At 43.2% G+C, this 17846-nt stretch overlaps 1 protein-coding gene across 1 annotated transcript in view; it reads right to left on the bottom strand.

The window, feature by feature from the left end:
* Nucleotides 1-17846, bottom strand: part of VPS26C (VPS26 endosomal protein sorting factor C) — a 246382-nt gene that overhangs the window by 155789 nt on the left and 72747 nt on the right. Inside the window, exon 5 of the mRNA XM_053705935.1 lies at nt 16776-16850. Within this exon, the coding sequence (XP_053561910.1) occupies nt 16776-16850 (75 nt within the window). The remainder of the gene's footprint in view (nt 1-16775; nt 16851-17846) is intronic.

Genomic DNA, 17846 nt, shown 5'->3' with positions numbered 1-17846 from the left:
AGGTACCAATGATACAGACCCCAATGATGGATAATTCAGTTATAAATCTGTCTACCTATAACCTAACTCATCTCGAAAGGAGAGTATTGAGCTATGGGCTGGGATTTGTTCCCTCTAGGAATTTTGATTTGTTTCAGACAATTCTTGATGTTAACAGACTAGTGAGGGATCTAACCCTGAGAAAATTCTTTCCAGAAACTGAGACAGACACATCACTTCCTACTATTGATCTATCAGCTGTGAATTTGAGCTCTGACGTTGACAACATGTCTTTTGCTGATATTTGTGCACTCACTAATCTGGAGGATTTATCAGGGAGTATAGATCATATACCCAAAGACATGATATGTCAACATAAATTAAAATCTGCATCAAATTTTTACCCCTTACATATTAGGGGCAAGAGTCTTGAGGTATTTCACAAAAGAGTCATGGAGGATTTCACTACTCTTTCCAAGACCAATACTAATCATAACTCAAATTTGACCAGAAGGGAAAGAGAGGCCATTACCAATCTACAAAAAAACATCAACATTGTCATTCGACAATCTGATAAAGGTGGTAGTGTTGTTGTGATGGATAGGGATGCCTATGTAGCGGAAGCTCTGAGACAATTGGGTGACAACGAGGCCTATTCCATCCTACCCAGAGACCCCACTACCTCTTTTGGGCATATCTTGAGGGACCTCCTGGATGATGGGTTGGAGATGGGCATCATTGACAGACACACTTTTGACTGCTTGTTAGTTGATAATCCGGTGATGCCCATCTTTCACCACTTCCCGAAGGTCCACAAGAGTCTCGAAAATGTCCAGGGACGACCCATTGTGGCAGGTATAGGCTCTCTAGTGGAGCCACTGTCTAAATGGGTCGATAACTTCCTGCAACCATTGGTACACAGATTACCAAGCTACGTACGGGACACTGCTCATGCCCTATATAAATTGGAACAGATCACATGGGAGCCAAACTACAGCTGGATAACCATTGACGTGGTGGCTTTATACTCCAGTATTCCCCACGAATTTGGACTCCAGGCCGTAGAATTCTTTCTGGACATGTGCACCGACCTTGATTCTCAACACAAAGATTTTGTTTTGAGGGTTATCAGGTTTCTGCTTCAACATAATTTTTTCAAGTTTTCTGATATTTTCTACCTCCAGAGATGTGGAACTGCCATGGGGGCGAAATTCGCCCCCTCCTATGCCAACCTCTTTATGGGGTGGTGGGAGCGGTTCCACGTCTATGGGGGAGGAAATACATTCACTGGGTCCATCAAAAAATATCTGAGGTTCATAGATGACCTATTGATCATCTGGTCCTCAAGTGAGACACAAGCAAAGGAATTGGTGGACCAACTGAATTGTAATGAAGTGGGTCTGAAATTCACCTACCAGTGGCACCAAAAGACTATGAATTACTTGGATGTAACCCTGACGGGTGAATCTGACACCCATAAAATTACATCTTTACTCTATCGCAAGCCTATCTCCGGCAACACATTATTGCACGCCAACAGCAGCCACCCTAAACATGTCTTTAGAGGTATTGCTAAGGGCCAGTTCATGCGTGTCAAACGAAATTGTTCCCGGGGAGGGGACTGCGATAGAGAAAGCGAGGAATTGGATAAGCGCCTACGAGATAGGCAATATCCTGTTAAAGTCATTAGGAGGGCACGACATGAGGTTGACCGGATGGATCGGCCAGGGTTATTCCATAGGACTACTAGCCCAGCCAATACAAAAACCAAGACACGTAATGCTCCCACGCTCATTACAGCCTATTCTAATCAATACCATCAGGTCTGTAACATAATCAGGAAGAACATCCCAATTCTGCGGGGAGATAAATCCCTACGCAATGTTATTAAAGATGGCTGTAATTTTGTTTACAGGAGAAATTTGACTCTAGGAAATTTGCTGTCTCCCAGTTTACTGAGAGAAGAACCAAGCAGGAGCTCTTGGCTACACTTCAAGGGCACTTTCCGGTGTGGAAAGAGGTCCTGTGGGTCCTGTAACCATATCAGAGTAGCTACTCATTTCACGTCAGCCTCTGGGGCAGAATCTTTTGAGACCAAGGGCTGCGTTAAATGTGGAAGTAAATTTGTGGTATACCTCATAGAGTGCACCCTGTGCCACAGGCAGTATGTTGGTAGAACCACCAGAGAGGTGGGGACACGCATCAAAGAGCACTTAGCCCACATCTCCCATGAAAGAGCAGTGTCTGCCCTTTCTAAACACTTCTTGGAGGTACATCAAGGCCAGGTTGGATCCTTTAGGTGGCAGGAAATCGAGCAGATAGTCAGACCCCCTAGGGGAGGTGACAAATTTCGTATTTTGTGTCGACAGGAGATCTATTGGATCCACAAACTCGGTTGCCTGCTACCAAGGGGTTTCAACTCGGAATTCGACATTATTAATTACTGGCAACACTGATAGCAAGTATGTAACATAAGGCATATTTCCTTTGGAATTCCCAAATGCTTCTTACATTCGACTAATCCATATTTATATGGATTAATATTATATATACTGCCTAATTGATGAATTCTTCCTTTAAATTGGGTTTACACTTTGACTTTGTTCTCTATTTCGGTGTCTATTGAGTCTTGATATACATATTTGGTCGAATTCTCCTGATCATATTCAGGTCATTTTTGAGGCCACTTACAAATAGCTTATTGTAGTCCCTAGACCCTAAAAACTTTAAGTCTTTTTAACTTGTTAGTACATTTATTTTTTACTTACAAGTAATCTCTAGATATAACCACGATCATTATGTATATCCTATTTCAAGTTCTTATAATACAGTCTGAAGTGACTTTGACATACTTTATATGCACCAGCTAGACATAACAATTATTACAGCAAGGGTGCTCTTTAGTTACATATAATTTAAGGTATCTTCTTTACTATATGCATTTTGTTACTATATCATTTGAATACACTTTATTTATGTATTGTTGTTTTAGTGTTAATTGGGGTTGTTACTATCTTGACTGTTATGTTATTGCTTTATGTAATCTGCTTGTCCTTCTTTATGTCTACAGAAGTCTGTGTATATACAATTTCACATATTGCCTTTAAGGGGTTAAACATTGGGTGTTTGTTTTCTTTTATCACCTCCTTGGGGAGGAGCTAAGAGTTTTAAATAGATTGCACCTGCATAGGCGCAACATGTCTATGACTAAAGCCTATTTGGCTGAAACCGGTCAGACCTTTTTCTAACTCCCACTGGTTACAGGAGTCTGCCTATTTTTGTATCATTTTAACTAGTCCTAATAAAGTACATTTTTATTCTATCTGCACACTCTTGTCTGCTGGAACATTCTTTGGATTTTTTTGTAATACCTTATGTACCTGTTAACCACTCCCCAAGTGGGAGTGGTATAGAAGAGCATCGTTAAAAACAAACTTATTACTCTAAGCTGTTAAGAAAAGGGATATAGTATATATATGAAAATGAGAGAAGGAAGAGAGGGCGCCACAATAGCGTAATATCGTCTGGTAATGTGGATATAAATGTAGACAGGTAATATGCTTACCGGAACAAATGGCACTGTGCTGTGACCAGTGCGTGACAGCTTGCTAGCACGGACAACTTCTTAATTAAAATAGCTTAAATATTAAAGCTATTTTAATTAAGAAGTTGTCCGTGTTGTGGTATCCCATTCTTAATACAACAACACGCCATGTCCATTACTTCATTTGAAATAATAGGCACTAAAAGGAGCTCGCCTAGTGGGAACCAGGAGAAGACTCCAAGGAACGCATTCTCCCCAGTGTACTAGCCACTGTTAAGTGCTAGCAAGCTGTCACGCACTGGTCACAGCACAGTGCCATTTGTTCCGGTAAGCATATTACCTGTCTACATTTATATCCACATTACCAGACGATATTACGCTATTGTGGCACCCTCTCTTCCTTCTCTCATTTTCTAACAGTTTTCCCTACTCTCCGGGACCAAGAGGAGCTGCCTGTCATCACGCTACTACTATATTCAAGAAGAAAAACATCTTTACAGATTCATAGAAACTTTCTATTCAAAGGACACACTCACAAGCCGGTTACGGTAGATTTGCACATTGACTCTGTTTGTCAAATTTTCTGATTTTTGTTTTGCACTTTTTCAGCGTGCTTTCATATCCCCGTCTGGGATATTTCATATATATATGAAAAACATGTAGTAGAGAATAAAGAATTTAGAACTGAATACATAGACAAATAAACAAATCGATAAATGCACAATTTTAGCAGGTGAACTAAACAATTACTAAATAACAATGTTATAACACCAGTTAGCAAATTTATATATACAAATACGAATATACATATGTGTTTAAAAACATTCAATATGCAAAAATTCATACAAAGTAAACAGATGGACTTGTGGAAACATAAATATAAATACAAAAAAATAAATGGAATAGTTGAATAATTATAAACTAAACCAGACCATATCTTAGAAAAATTTATATAAAATTTCAATGGTCCATGCCGGCCCAAAAGATGTTATTTCATTACGTCAAATATTAGTAATTTATTAAATGGTTTAAATATAAAGATAGAATTAAGCACTATCTGTGCCAGTAATTAACAATGTCGAATTCGGAGTTGAAACCCCCAGGTACCAGGCTACCGAGCCTGTGTATCCAGTAAATCTCCTGTCTGGAGAGGATATGAAATTTATCACCCCCCCTTAGTGGTCTGGACACCAGCTCGATAGCCTGCCACCTGAAGGTTCCAACATCTCCCAAATGAACATCCAAAAAGTGCTTGGATAGAGCAGAAACAGCCCTTTCCTGGGAAACATAGGAGAGGTGCTCCCTGAGCATTTAATAAATTACTAATATTTGACGTAATTAAATAACATCTTTTGGGCTGGCATGGACCATTGAAATTTTATATAAATTTTTCTAAGATATGGTCTGGTTTAGTTTATAATTATTCAACTATTCCATTTATTTTTTTGTATTTATATTTATGTTTCCACAAGTCCATCCGTTTACTTTGTATGAATTTTTGCATATTGAATGTTTTTTAAACACATATGTATATTTATATTTGTATATATGAATTTGCTAACTGGTGTTATAACATTGTTATTTAGTAATTGTTTAGTTCACCTGCTAAAATTGTGCATTTATCGATTTGTTTATTTGTCTATGTATTCAGTTCTAAATTCTTTATTCTCTATTACATGTTTTTCATATATATATACTATATCCCTTTTCTTAACAGCTTAGCGTAATAAGTTTGTTTTTAACGATGCTCTTCTATACCACTCCCACTTGGGGAGTGGTTAACAGGTACATAAGGTGCTCTCTTAGAACACCTGTTAATTGTCTATGACTACGGCCACACTGTGCCGAAACCGGTCAGACCTTTCTTACTGTTCTCTTTGCTGAGATTGCTTTGATCATGTTTTATCCCTTGGAATATATACAATAAAGGCTTGCTTTTTATCTTTTTACATTTGGATATCGAGTGACTTTATCCCTTACCCTGGACGAGCATTGGATACTCTTTTTTTTCTTATGAATTATATACTATACCAGCAGACCATGACTTCAGCCATAATTCTCTTCTAGCCAGATCATAGCAGCACAAATTAATGCAAGTTATTTCAACAGCTGAATCAAAAATTAAACCGCTTGCAGTCTTGATCAACCTCATGCGATCATGAATTTCATCAAAGGAAAATAAGGTCAGAGATGTTGTCACACCATACTTGCAGTAGCTGGAGATACGCAGGCTACACTAACAACTGTATGTAACACATAGCCTTAAAGGATCTCCAGAGGAAGCCTTAAAATTTTCTGTCATCGAATTCAGATAGAGCACCAGGGACCGGTAAGGTAGATAGGTTTTTTGGGTCTTCCATAAAGAATTTATCTATAGTTTTCATCGATTGTTTGCCTGCAAGTGGAGGGTCCTCAATCTGCAAGGCGAGTAAAAACTTCCTGGAATAGAATGTGTATGTGCTCCAATTTCAAATTAAAGGTCACATCTTCTGCTACTTCATCAGAAAAGAGTTCCTGGGATTCTGAATAGTAGACATTAGTTGTGAAGTAGGATACCAATTAAATTGTACTTCTGGAGGGTACCTAGACAAGTCGCTCCTTAGGGATGTCCCAGATGAGCCCAGGGTCTGAAGGGTTCTTCCTGTCCTTTGCATGAGTTTGTGTTTAACTGGTGGAGGCATAAAAGCCGTCAGTTGTGCGATTGCAGAGTGAATGTACTGTTTTATGTAAGGAGACTGGTCTGTAAAACTGGTGGCTAACAAATTAGCAAAATCTCCTAAGGTTTTAGCTGCAAGAATTTGCTCCATAATGAATTAGACCAGTAAGTATAGGCAAGTAACTAAAATTATGATGGAAGGCGATCGAGCCAGCGAGCAGGCTAGTGAGCCCGGCAGAAGTCGGAGCAGTGACCGGCCCAGCGAGACATCAACCGGGGGCATAACCATGTCCGAGCTCCAGAGAGAGATCCAGTGGTGATTGGCTCTCTATGGGACCAGCCCACCCGAAGAGGCTATCACTCAGATAATCACCAACGCCACCCGCCTCAAAATGCTGGAAGTCCAGAAGTCTATGGGGGAGCCGTGCCAGTCCCCTTGGAGTCTCCTTCCCTGCCAAAGAAGCTACCCCATGAAGCTTTTCAAGCCTTTAAAGACAACGAAGAGGAGATCGATTGATACCTGCAGGTATTCGAGACTCAGTGCCAGTTGCATGGCGTCGCTGATGCCGACAGAGTAACCCTCCTGATTGGGAAATTATCAGGGAGAGCCTTGGATGCTTTCCACGCTATCCCCTCGGAGAACCAAAAGGACTATGACCGGGTAAAGGCATGCATCCTAGCCCGGTATGCCCTCATGCCGGAGGTTCACCGGCTGAAGTTTTGAGGACTAAGGAAGAAAGAGGGGCAGCCTTTCACGGAGTGGGCACACCAATTCACCCTCTCCTTGGACTACTGGTTCGCAGGATGCCAAGTAACCACCATGGCCGAAGCCTCCCAGCTCATCCTCCTAACACTTTTATGATCACTCCCTGCCGAAGGTACGAGACTGGGTCAAGGACCGGAGGACTGAGACAGTTGACCAGGCTGCCGTTCTGGCGGATCAGTTTTTAGATGCTCGGCATCAGGTTCATCCTGAGCGGGCCACTCCAATGCAGCTCCAGCTAGCCCACCGGCGGGCCCCCGATACGCTTCAGCTCCGCAAGCATACCCTCGCTCCTCTCGGCCCAGTCCACCCAGGCCGACGGAAACCTGGTGCTTTGAATGCAATCAGTTGGAGCATGTCCAAGCCAAATGCCCGGCGCTGGAGAGAACAAGGAATCCACCCGTGCCTTAATGGGCCAGAGCACCTACTGGGGGCTACAGGGCCACCGCCCACTGCTTAGAATCAGAGAGCCCAGCTGACCAAGCATAGTGGGCAGAAGAAGTAGGGGTCCTAAATGAGGTGGACCTCGTCACAGCAGTCACAAGCGACAACCGCCTGCACCACAGCCAGGTCATCTGGATCAACGGTCAGCAGGCCCAGGGACTGCGGAGCGACCATTACCCTTGTCCAGCCACACCTGGTCACCCCTTCGGACCGGATGCGGAAGTCCCTTACAGTTTGTGTGGCTGGGGGTAAGGTGATAGGGATCTCTACAGCACAGGTCCACCTGAATTAGGGTGTCAGTTCCTGTGCCATGGAAGTAGGGGTAATGAACCATCTACCCGCAGGGGTATTACTGGGCAATTATTTGGGGCACCTCGCCTCCTTCTGTATAGCAAAATAACCCCTCGGATGCCTTCCCAGTTACCACCCGCCAGCAAGCCGGACGTCAGGCCAGCGCACACGATCTGGGGACCCAGGTAAGCCACTACTACCCGACTCCTACCCCGACAGCTGACCCGGCTTCCTGGGCAGCCCCCACTGAAAGTTCTACTCTGTGAAAAGCATTGCTGGGCTAAAAGAAGTTGCACCCAGGTGGTAAATAGCCATAGAACAGGCTAACAATGGTATTGAGCTGGTTGTTCGTTCCTGTGAGTGCATTTCTCTCTGTGTGTAGTCTCCCTATGGGAAAAAGGGGAAACCAGACGTGGACTCCTTGCTCAGTGTGCTTAGAGGAATACTGCTACACCTCACTGACAAGGCCCAATGAAGGCCGAAACGATCGTCTGGGGTTGCTTTGTTCCTTGTTCAGAGAGGAATTGCCTGGTATTTCGGTGCTGGACTGACCGTAATAGGCGGGATCAGACTGATATACTACAGGAAAGTTCTACTCTGTGAAAAGCATTGCTGGGCTAAAAGAAGTTGCACCCAGGTGGTAAATAGCCATAAAACAGGCTAACAATGGTATTGAGCTGGTTGTTCGTTCCTGTGAGTGCATTTCTCTCTGTGTGTATTTAGCCCCCACTGACTTTGCCCAGGAGACTTAGAGGGACCCCACGTTAGCTTCCTACCAGGCAGGGACCGACCCAGGGGGGGTTAGGAGGGGAGTGTTTTGAGTGGGACAGGGAACTCCTATACTGGGTTACAGAGAGGGAGGGAGACAGGCAGGAGACAGCTGGTAGTAGCCCAGAAGTATAGGTATGACCTACTGCGCATAGGGCACGACATTCCCCTGGCCGGACATTTAGGGATTACTAGGACCCGTTAAGGTTAACTCAGACCTGGCCAGGGGTTACAGGGGACGTTAGGCAGTACTGTAGGACCTGTGAAGTTTGCCAGAGAGTAGGCAAGACAAGAGACCACTCCAAGGCTTCCCTACACCCCCTCCCTATCATTGACGAACCGTTCAGCAGGGTGGCTGTAGACATTGTTGGCCACTTGCCCCACCCCAGTCCCTCTGGGAAGAAGTATATCCTGATCGTAGTAGACTATGCCACCCGATACCCGGAGGCCATTCCCCTGGCTAATATCCAGGCAGATACAGTAGACGATTCGCTGCTCCGGATATTTGCCCCCCTGGGAGATCATCTCTGACCAGGGAACCCAGTTCCCTGCTGAGCCCACCCAGCAACTTTGGAGGCTTTGTGGAATAAAACCCCTGCTCAGCTCTCCATACTACCCCCAGACTAACGGGATATGCGAGAGGTTTAACAGGACCCTGAAGAAGTTGCTTAGGATGTTCTCAGACTCTCACAAAGACTGGGAAAGATACCTGCCGCACCTTCTGTTCGCTTAAAGGGAGGTGCCCCAGGAATCCACTGGGTTCTCCCCCTTTTGAGTTAGTGTATGGCCAGAGGGTGAGGGGCCCCAAGACTTGCTTAGAGCCTACTGGGAAGGGTCAGTTGGGGAAGGAAGACACTCCAAAGTGGGGTATGTCCTGGAGTTCAGGAACCGACTGAAGGACCTCGCCACTGGAGTACGAGAGAACCTTCAGGCCCCCCACGATAGGTATAAGCGGTGGTATGACCGAAATGCCCGTAACCACACTTTAGATATAGGGCAAAAGGTCCTGGCCCTGAAGCCTGTCAAAACAAACAAGCTACATGCTTCCTGGCAGGGACCCTAACGAGTGGTAGAGCAACTCTGCGATACGACCTACCTGGTAGCCAAATGTTCAGATGAACGGGTATGCCGGATCTTTCAAGTAAACATGCTGAAGGCATACCAGGAGAGGCAGGAGGAGGTAGCCGCCATATGCACTCCAGCCATGGAAGACTCAGAGAGCCTCCCCATGCCGGAGCTACCCAGACGGAGTAGGACACCCACAGGTGTAAAGGACATAAAGCTAGACGAGAGGCTAGCAACTGAGCAGAAAGAACAGGTCAGACAGGTCTTAGAGGGCCAACAAGACATGTTCTGCACCGACCCTGGGTACACCATGGTAGCGGTGCACTGAGTGGAGATCCCGGGGAAGGCACCCCTCCGGCAGCCAGCGTACCGGGTCCCTGAATCAGTTAAGGAAAGTATGCACAGTGAGCTCACGGAAATGCTGGACATAGGCGTTATTGAGCCGTCCAACAGTCCCTGGGCATCCCCAGTGGTCCTGGTCCCCAAGCGGGATGGAACCACCCGGTTCTGTGTAGACTATCGTAGGCTCAATGACAAAACCACCACGACTGATGCCTACCCCATGCCCAGGGTGGATGACCTAGACCGCATCCCCCGTGGCAACTTCCTGACCACCCTAGACCTCTGCAAGGGGTACTGGCAAATCCCCCTGGAGCCGGAATCTATTCCGAAGTCGGCCTTCGTCACCCCATTCAGCCTATACCAGTTTAATGTTATGCCGTTTGGGATGAAAAATGCTCAGGCGACATTCCAGAGAATGGTAGACCGCCCCCATGATGGCCTCCAGGATTATGCATACGCATACCTAGACGACATAGCGATCTATAACGATACCTGGGAGGCCCACCTAGTCCATTGGGGTACCGTTCTGGACCGTATTAAGGCTGCAGGTCTGACACTCAAGCCAGAAAAATGTATGGCAGGGCGCTCAGCGGTCCTGTATCTTGGGCCCCGGGTAGGCTGCGGGATGCAGCGGCCGGAGCCGGTCAAGATTGAGGCAGTCGACAACTGGCCAACCCCCACAACCAAGACCCAGGTCCAAGCTTTTCTAGGGATGGCAGGGTACTACCGCAAGTTCGTCCCTAACTATAGCACCCTGGCTAAACCCCTGACCCGTAAACAGTTACCCAAACAAGTCCTGTGGTCCCCGGAGTGTGAAAAAGCTTTCCAAAACCTTAAGACCGCTCTAACTTCTACCCCTATCCTGGCTGCTCCTAACCCGTCCAAACGTTTTTGTGTCCATACAGATGCCTTCATGTGTGGGTTGGGAGCAGTACTAAGCCAGGTGAATGAGGAGGGCCACGATCCCCCCGTAGCCTACATCAGCAGGAAGCTATTGCCCACAGAAGAAGGCTATGCAGCGGTGGAAAAGAAGTGCTTGGAGCTGGTATGGGCCCTTAAAAAGCTTCAACTATACCTCTATGAAGGCCCTTCACCGTCCTCAAGGATCACAACCCCCTACTCTGGCTCAACTGAGTTTCTGAGGACAATGGACGCTTGTTGCGGTGGAGTTTAGCCTTGCAGCCCTTCAACTTCACTATCCAATACAGGTCGGGAAAGAGCAATGGGAATGCTGATGGACTTTAACTTCCTGGCAAACCGATTTGGAATAGCTTCCCAGACAGCCCCAGGCCGACCCTTGCGTGGATCCAGCCGGGTCTGCCGGACTTTTTAGGGGGAGCACTGTCACAGATACCAGGCTGCCAAGGCTACACCCACCCCCCTAGTACCTGGCTCACTGCAGATTTGGCCCTTTCATGGCTTACGTGATCTCCCAGACTCTACCAATTGCTTGTTTTGTGGTTTATACATCCTCACGGAAGAGCTGATCTCTGACTGCCTAAACCCTCTCCGGTCGGCCGCATCACCCGCTAACTTATACCCCAGGTCGCTCCAGTGGGCCTTTGCCCCAGAGCTCTGCTCTTTTGGGGATTGGTACCCCCTAGGGAGGGCAAGAGGTGGGGTGATTGCGGGAAAGAGCTCCCTTAGGAACTTGGGGTTTCGGACCCCCCAATCAACCCCTACTTCCCTGGTGTACGCTTGATCCACTGCCGCTCCTGGCCCCAGCAACAGATCATGTTGCTTTTTGGACTGTGGCATCTGAGGACCGAGGGCTTTCCAACAACACCCTGGAAGTGCCGCCGCTCTCCCGGGAATAACCTCCTCTATACCACTGGGACTCTATGGGACTATGGACACTATGGGGGTGCCAGCCTGTCTGGAGGGGAGGGAATGGCAGGAGATCTGGAGGTCAGATAAAACCCTTATTAAGATGAGCTGGGTGTATATAAATGCGTGCATTTCACAATAAAGAATGTTCTTGTTCCACCTGAATACTGGTTCTGTCTTATTATTTGGATGGGCTCTGGCTATAATCACTTCTCTCTGCTCTACAGCTCTAAGTTCCAGGGACGGAAAGGACACTCTTGGTGGATCTACCCAGTCGGGGTAGCCGATGTCTGTCACACCTGCTTTAGAAATGATCCTGATAATCTGAGAACCTGTTGAGAATGGAGACTAGAGCTCTGGTATGTGCTAAAACAGTACCTCAATTTTGCTGTTAATGTTTAAAAGTGCCCAAAAGTGTAGTTGTATCTGGTGTATGTAACTATGTTCCAAGGCTATGTGAATCATGCGTACATGTTCATGCTAATAGCCTGTGGGCTATGTGAGTGCTAATACCTACTTATCTGTCAGCACTCACTCTAACGTACTTAACAAGCTGCAGGAGAACTGCTTCCAGTAAAAGAGTCCATCCAATGTAGTACATACTAACACAAGGTCTAAGAAAAGAGTACTTCAACACACCAACAGGAGGCTGCTGCAGGACAAGTCCCAGAGACACCTGTCGCAGGCAAGTGACATACTCCTGCAGGAAAATTACTCTCACTGACAATGTACTTATTTACATTCTTAACGTCTCTCTGAGAGGGATTAAGGGGCTCACATTGAAATGAAAATCAAATTTTCTTCATTCTCTGTATCTTTATTTGAAATGAATATAAGTTTAGATGTCGGCCCATTTTTGGTGAACAACCTGGGTTGTTCTTGCTGATTGGTGGATAAATTCATCCACCAATTAAAAAAAAGTGCTGTCCAGAGTACTGAACCAAAACAAAAGCTTAGATGCCTTCATTTTCAAGTAAAGATAGCAAGAGAACGAAGAAAAATTGATAATAGGAGTAAATTAGAAAGTTGCTTAAAATTGCATGCTCTATCTGAATCACTAAAGAAAAAATTTGGGTTCAGTGTCCCTTTAAAAATAAACCTTAGTGAGAAAGAATAATTTTTATAGTCTGCTGCTTTTCCATACACATCATTTGTTTAAATTGGAAAGGGCAAGAGAGATTTAGATAGCGGGAATAAGAGACAGAAAAAGGGAGAGGCTACGAGAAAACAGAGGATAAGCGGCATAAAAAGTGGGCAAGGTGCAGTAGACAGAAAAATAGATAAGGGACATTAGACAATTTAAGACTGTAATGTGCTAAACCACTTGAAAGAGATTCAGCATATCTGCAAAAAGCTGACTAGAAAAATATTACATGAACATCTCTATGTAAAAAATTACGTAATATTGTCTCAAAATTTCTTCTCCAGAGAAAGTGCTCTGTGAATAGTTACCTCCTCACATTCCCGTTTACAAGACTTCTCCAGACTGGCTCCCATCTTATGGAACTCCCTGCCTCGCCCAACAAGACTCTCCCCTAGTTTTGAAAGCTTCAAGCGCTCCCTAAAGATTCTACTATACAGGGATGCATACAACCTACACTAACATTCCTAACTCCATCGCTATCCCCTTGAACCCCTTAGCATGTAAGCCTATGAGCCCAGCTGTTTGTAGATCACCTTCATAAGAGCCGACTACAACAGTGCAACTTTCGGCAGGACCCTCTAACCATTTGTTATGTTTTCTTGTATACCGCCTATGTTTATAGCGCTGCGGAACCTGTTGGCGCTCTACAAATACCTGATAATAAATCTATACTATAATCGCGTTTATAACGCGTCCGTCTGTGTCGCCAGTTGCACACGCATCCTCAAAGGAATGTTGGCTGCGCGAGGCAGCCAAAAGAATGTTGGTTGCGCACGCAGACAAAAGTAATCCACCTGAATGCAGCGTAGGCAAAAAAACCCTAAAAAAAAAAAAAAAAAAAAAAAAAAAAAAAAAAGTATAAATAAATTTAAAAAAACGCCTGCATGAAGAAAAAAAAACTAACCGTTCGCATGAAGTATAAACATAAAAACATAACCCTTAAACCGTCAAACCCCCACAACGCCAAATAAATAAATTACAATATTAACCCTTAAACCGCCAAACCCAACAACGCCAACTAACTAAACTATTAAGCCCTAGACCAACAAACCACCACATCGCAATAAACCTAATTAACCTATTAACTCCTAAACCGCCAACCCCCCACAACGCAAATAGCTAATTTTATTACTAAGCCCCTAACCTAACACCCCCTAAATTAACCCCAATTACTACAAAATTACAATTCAAATAAAAAATCCTAACATTAAATTACAAAAAATGTATCTAACATTACAAAAAATAAAAAAGTCTAACATTACAGAACAAAATAAACAAAATTATCAAAAATGAAACCTAATCCCTATGAAAATAAAAAAGCCCCCCCCAAATAAAAACACCCCCTAATATAAACTAAACTACCAATAGCCCTTAAAAGGGCCTCTAAGTTAAACAGTTATTTTACGTTTAAAAAATACTAAGTCCCCTCTAACAGTAAAAAAAAACCCACCCACCAAACCCCCCAAAATAAAAAACCCTAAGCTATCCATTGCCCCTAATGTGGCATTTGTATGGACATTGCCCGTAAAAGGGCATTCAGCTCTTTTACAAGCCTATTAAATCCCTAATCTTAAAAATAACCCCCCCCCCCAAAAAAAAATCCTAAATCTAACCCGCAAATAGGTACTCACCGTTCCTGAATTCTCGCGGAGGTCTTCTTCCAGGCGGCTCCATCATCTTCTATCTTCATCCGGAGCAAAGGCGGGGCGGAGCGGAGGTGGCTTGCCTGATGCACCGATCCTCAGCGGTGGTCCTCAGCGGTGGTGGTCCAAAGTGGCGTGGAGACTCCTCTTCATGCGATCGTCCGCCGCACACTGAAGATTAAATGCAAGGTACCGCATATTTATTGGGGTACCTTGCATTCCTATTGACTGAAATTTTGAAATTAGCCAATAGGATGAGAGCTACTTAAATCTTATTGGCTGATTTGAACAGCCAATAGGATTTCAGTAGCTCTCATCCTATTGGCCGATTTAAAAATTTCAGCCAATAGGAATGCAAGTTACCCCAAATTCAATGCAGTTCCTTGCATTCAATTTTCAGTGTACGCCGGAGATCGGATGAAGAGGAGTCTCCACGCCGCTGAGGATCACTGCTGCTGAAGGCCGCCGCTGAGAACCCGCGCATCGGGGAAGACTGCTCCACGCCGCCTTAGCTCCGGATGAAGATAGAAGATGGTGGAGCTGCCTGGAAGAAGACCTTCACCACCGGACTTCAGGAACGGTGAGTACCTATTTGGGGCTTATTTTTAGGATTTTTTCTTATTTTTGTGTTTTTTTAAGATTAGGGATTTAATGGGCTGTAAAAAAGCTGATTGCCCTTTTAAGGGCAGTAAAAGAGCTGAAAGCCCTTTTAAGGGTAATGCCCATACAAATGCCCCTTTAGGGGCAATGGGTAGCTTAGGTTTTATTAGTGTTAGTTTTGTTTATTTTGAGGGGGGTTGGTTGGGTGGGGGTTTTTACTGTTAGGGGGTAATTGGTAAAAAAAAAATTTAAGTAAAAGAGCTGTTTAACTTAGGGCATTAGGGCAATGATCTACAAAATGCCTTTTTAAGGACTATTGGTAGCTTAGTATTAGATTGGGGGGGGGGTTTATTTTGGGGAGATATTTTTATTTTTATAGGGGTATTAGTTTAGGTTGAAATTTTTAATTTTGTATACCTTTGTTTATTTTTGTCTGTAATTTTACTTTTTTTTATTTTTTGGAACATTAGCTTGGGGGTTTGTATTTTTTTGGAACATTAGCTGGGCAGGCTTATTGCCTAGTAAAATAATAAAAAGCAAGCATAAAATTAGTGAACAAGGGCAAGGAGGAGCTTAACAGGCAAGAGAAATGTATTATATATATATATCTATATCAGGACCATACGGAAGTCATAGATATAAAGAGAACATCTCACCTAACAAAACACTTTCCTGAACACATGAACTAAAGAATTTAGATATTAGTTTAGCCAGCTAAAGAATGCTTGAACATGTTCTGCTCTAACATCCAGAATGAACAAAGCATAAGAAACCATCTCAATAAACTCTCTTTCTCCAGAGCTCATTAAAATTAGTCTAAGATGAAATCAAACCTCAAGAGAAAAAGCTTTTCAATTACATCCAAAAGAAGGAAAATCTAGGATCGTGGAACGAGAAGGAATGTATAAAAGTAGCCTCTAGGACTGATGACCCACTAGGCCATTAAGGTTAATTGCAGAAGAATAGAACACCAAATACCAAATTAAACAAATACAAAATGTAATAGATTAAAAAATAAAACACAATTAGTTAAAAAGTAGCACACTTTAATTATTGATAATAGATCTTTCTAAAGTATACGGAGCTCTGCTTTATAAAAAAAAGTGTAGTCTTGCAGTGACTGAGTGAAGGTGCTATTTGAGGCTCATGTCTGTATGACATCATTGCTCCTTATTCCACACAGTGTTTACTTTCATAGACCGTTGCCTACATCACTCTGATTAAAGTGTAGCTTGTGGTATTACAGGTAGGAGGCATAGATTAGGTCACTGGTTTTCTTAACCATGATCAATGTGTTATGACCCTACAACCTTTGCAGTCCATGTGTTACCTATACTATGTACAATTAACCATTTGATATCAATGAAGTTTTAAAGCTAAAAACATTACCAATTCTTAAAATTCTAATTTCATGAGCTAATCACGGCATAACTAAGGTGTACACAATCTCATCCTATAATTGGATTGCTAGTAACGTCAACAGAAAACACAGAAGAAATATATCATGTACTGTCATAAAAGGACAAGAGAGAAATCTACAAATATATTTAATACTTTATGGATTTGTATCCAAAAATAACACATTATGTCTCATTGTGGCAAAATTACAACTATATTGTGTTATCCAGAACACTTGGTTACATAAAAAATATACTGGTAACCGTAGCAGTATTTTATCAAACAGAAACACAGCAGACATAAAAACGTACTTCTTTCACATTCTGTAGAGTTTCTGGAGTAATTGTGAAGTCTACAGGGCTTGGTGTCTGCTTTGCTTTCTGAGGCTGAGAAAAAAAAACATACAACAAAAAACATTTAAATTAAGAGGTCACAGTGATAATTACAGCCATAAAACATTTTATACTTGCCTATAAATCAGTTTATTCACACACAAAGTAGAAGCATTTCAGTACTAGTGGGTAGATGTTATCTGACTATTGCAGAAGGTACAAATGCTTTGTATCATAGCTACTTGATGGGTCAAGTCTAAGGCTAGGCAGAATTTAGGTCAGTTAACAGAATCCTCTCTTAGCTTCGGAGTTAAATTCTCATATTATTACAGTTTGCTTGCATAAATATCCCACAAGTTGTATGATGCCTGATCTACAGGGACACGAGGAATAAGCACAGAGCATGTCATTGGCTAAAGAAACTTTGGAGGTTTTATTCAGAATGGAGGATAAAAAGAAAAACAGACTTTCTTCCTTAGTAGCTTCCAAACATATCCGATAGCTCAGAAAGCCTGCGCAGAGTGTCTCTGTTCCTATCATTTGGAAAGAATGGAGCAACTATATAATATGGGAGTTGTGAATACTATCCAGAAGAGCATGCAGCTGAGAATTAGGAATGTCTGTGGAAAATCCAACGGCAGGACAATCTTAAAGTTAAAACTTTTAACAATACATTGTGTAAAGGTCTAAAAGGATTAAACTGCAGAATCAAATTAAGATCACATAAAAGAACACATTTTTTTGAAAACAATGGAAATTCTTTGTAATGATTGAAAGAACATTGCAACATCGGGAGGAAAGATTAGCTTTTTGGTGGATGAGAACTGAAAGTGCATGAGGTTTTAGGAAAATTAAAGGAACAGTAAAGTAAAAACTTTCATGATTCAAAACAACTTTCCAATTTACTTCCATTATCAAATTTGCTTTGTTTTATTGGTATCCTTTGTTGAAGACTAAACCTAGGTAGGCTGATCGGAGCTTAGGAGCTTGCATGTGTCTAATAGCAATGTTATGTATAGGTACAAACACTTCTGCCAGATGGCTTAAGAC

Source organism: Bombina bombina, chromosome 3 (assembly GCF_027579735.1).
Source record: "Bombina bombina isolate aBomBom1 chromosome 3, aBomBom1.pri, whole genome shotgun sequence".
Lineage (NCBI taxonomy): Eukaryota > Metazoa > Chordata > Amphibia > Anura > Bombinatoridae > Bombina > Bombina bombina.
Note: the sequence above shows the minus strand (reverse complement) of the source record. Positions and strands in the feature narration are given on the sequence as shown.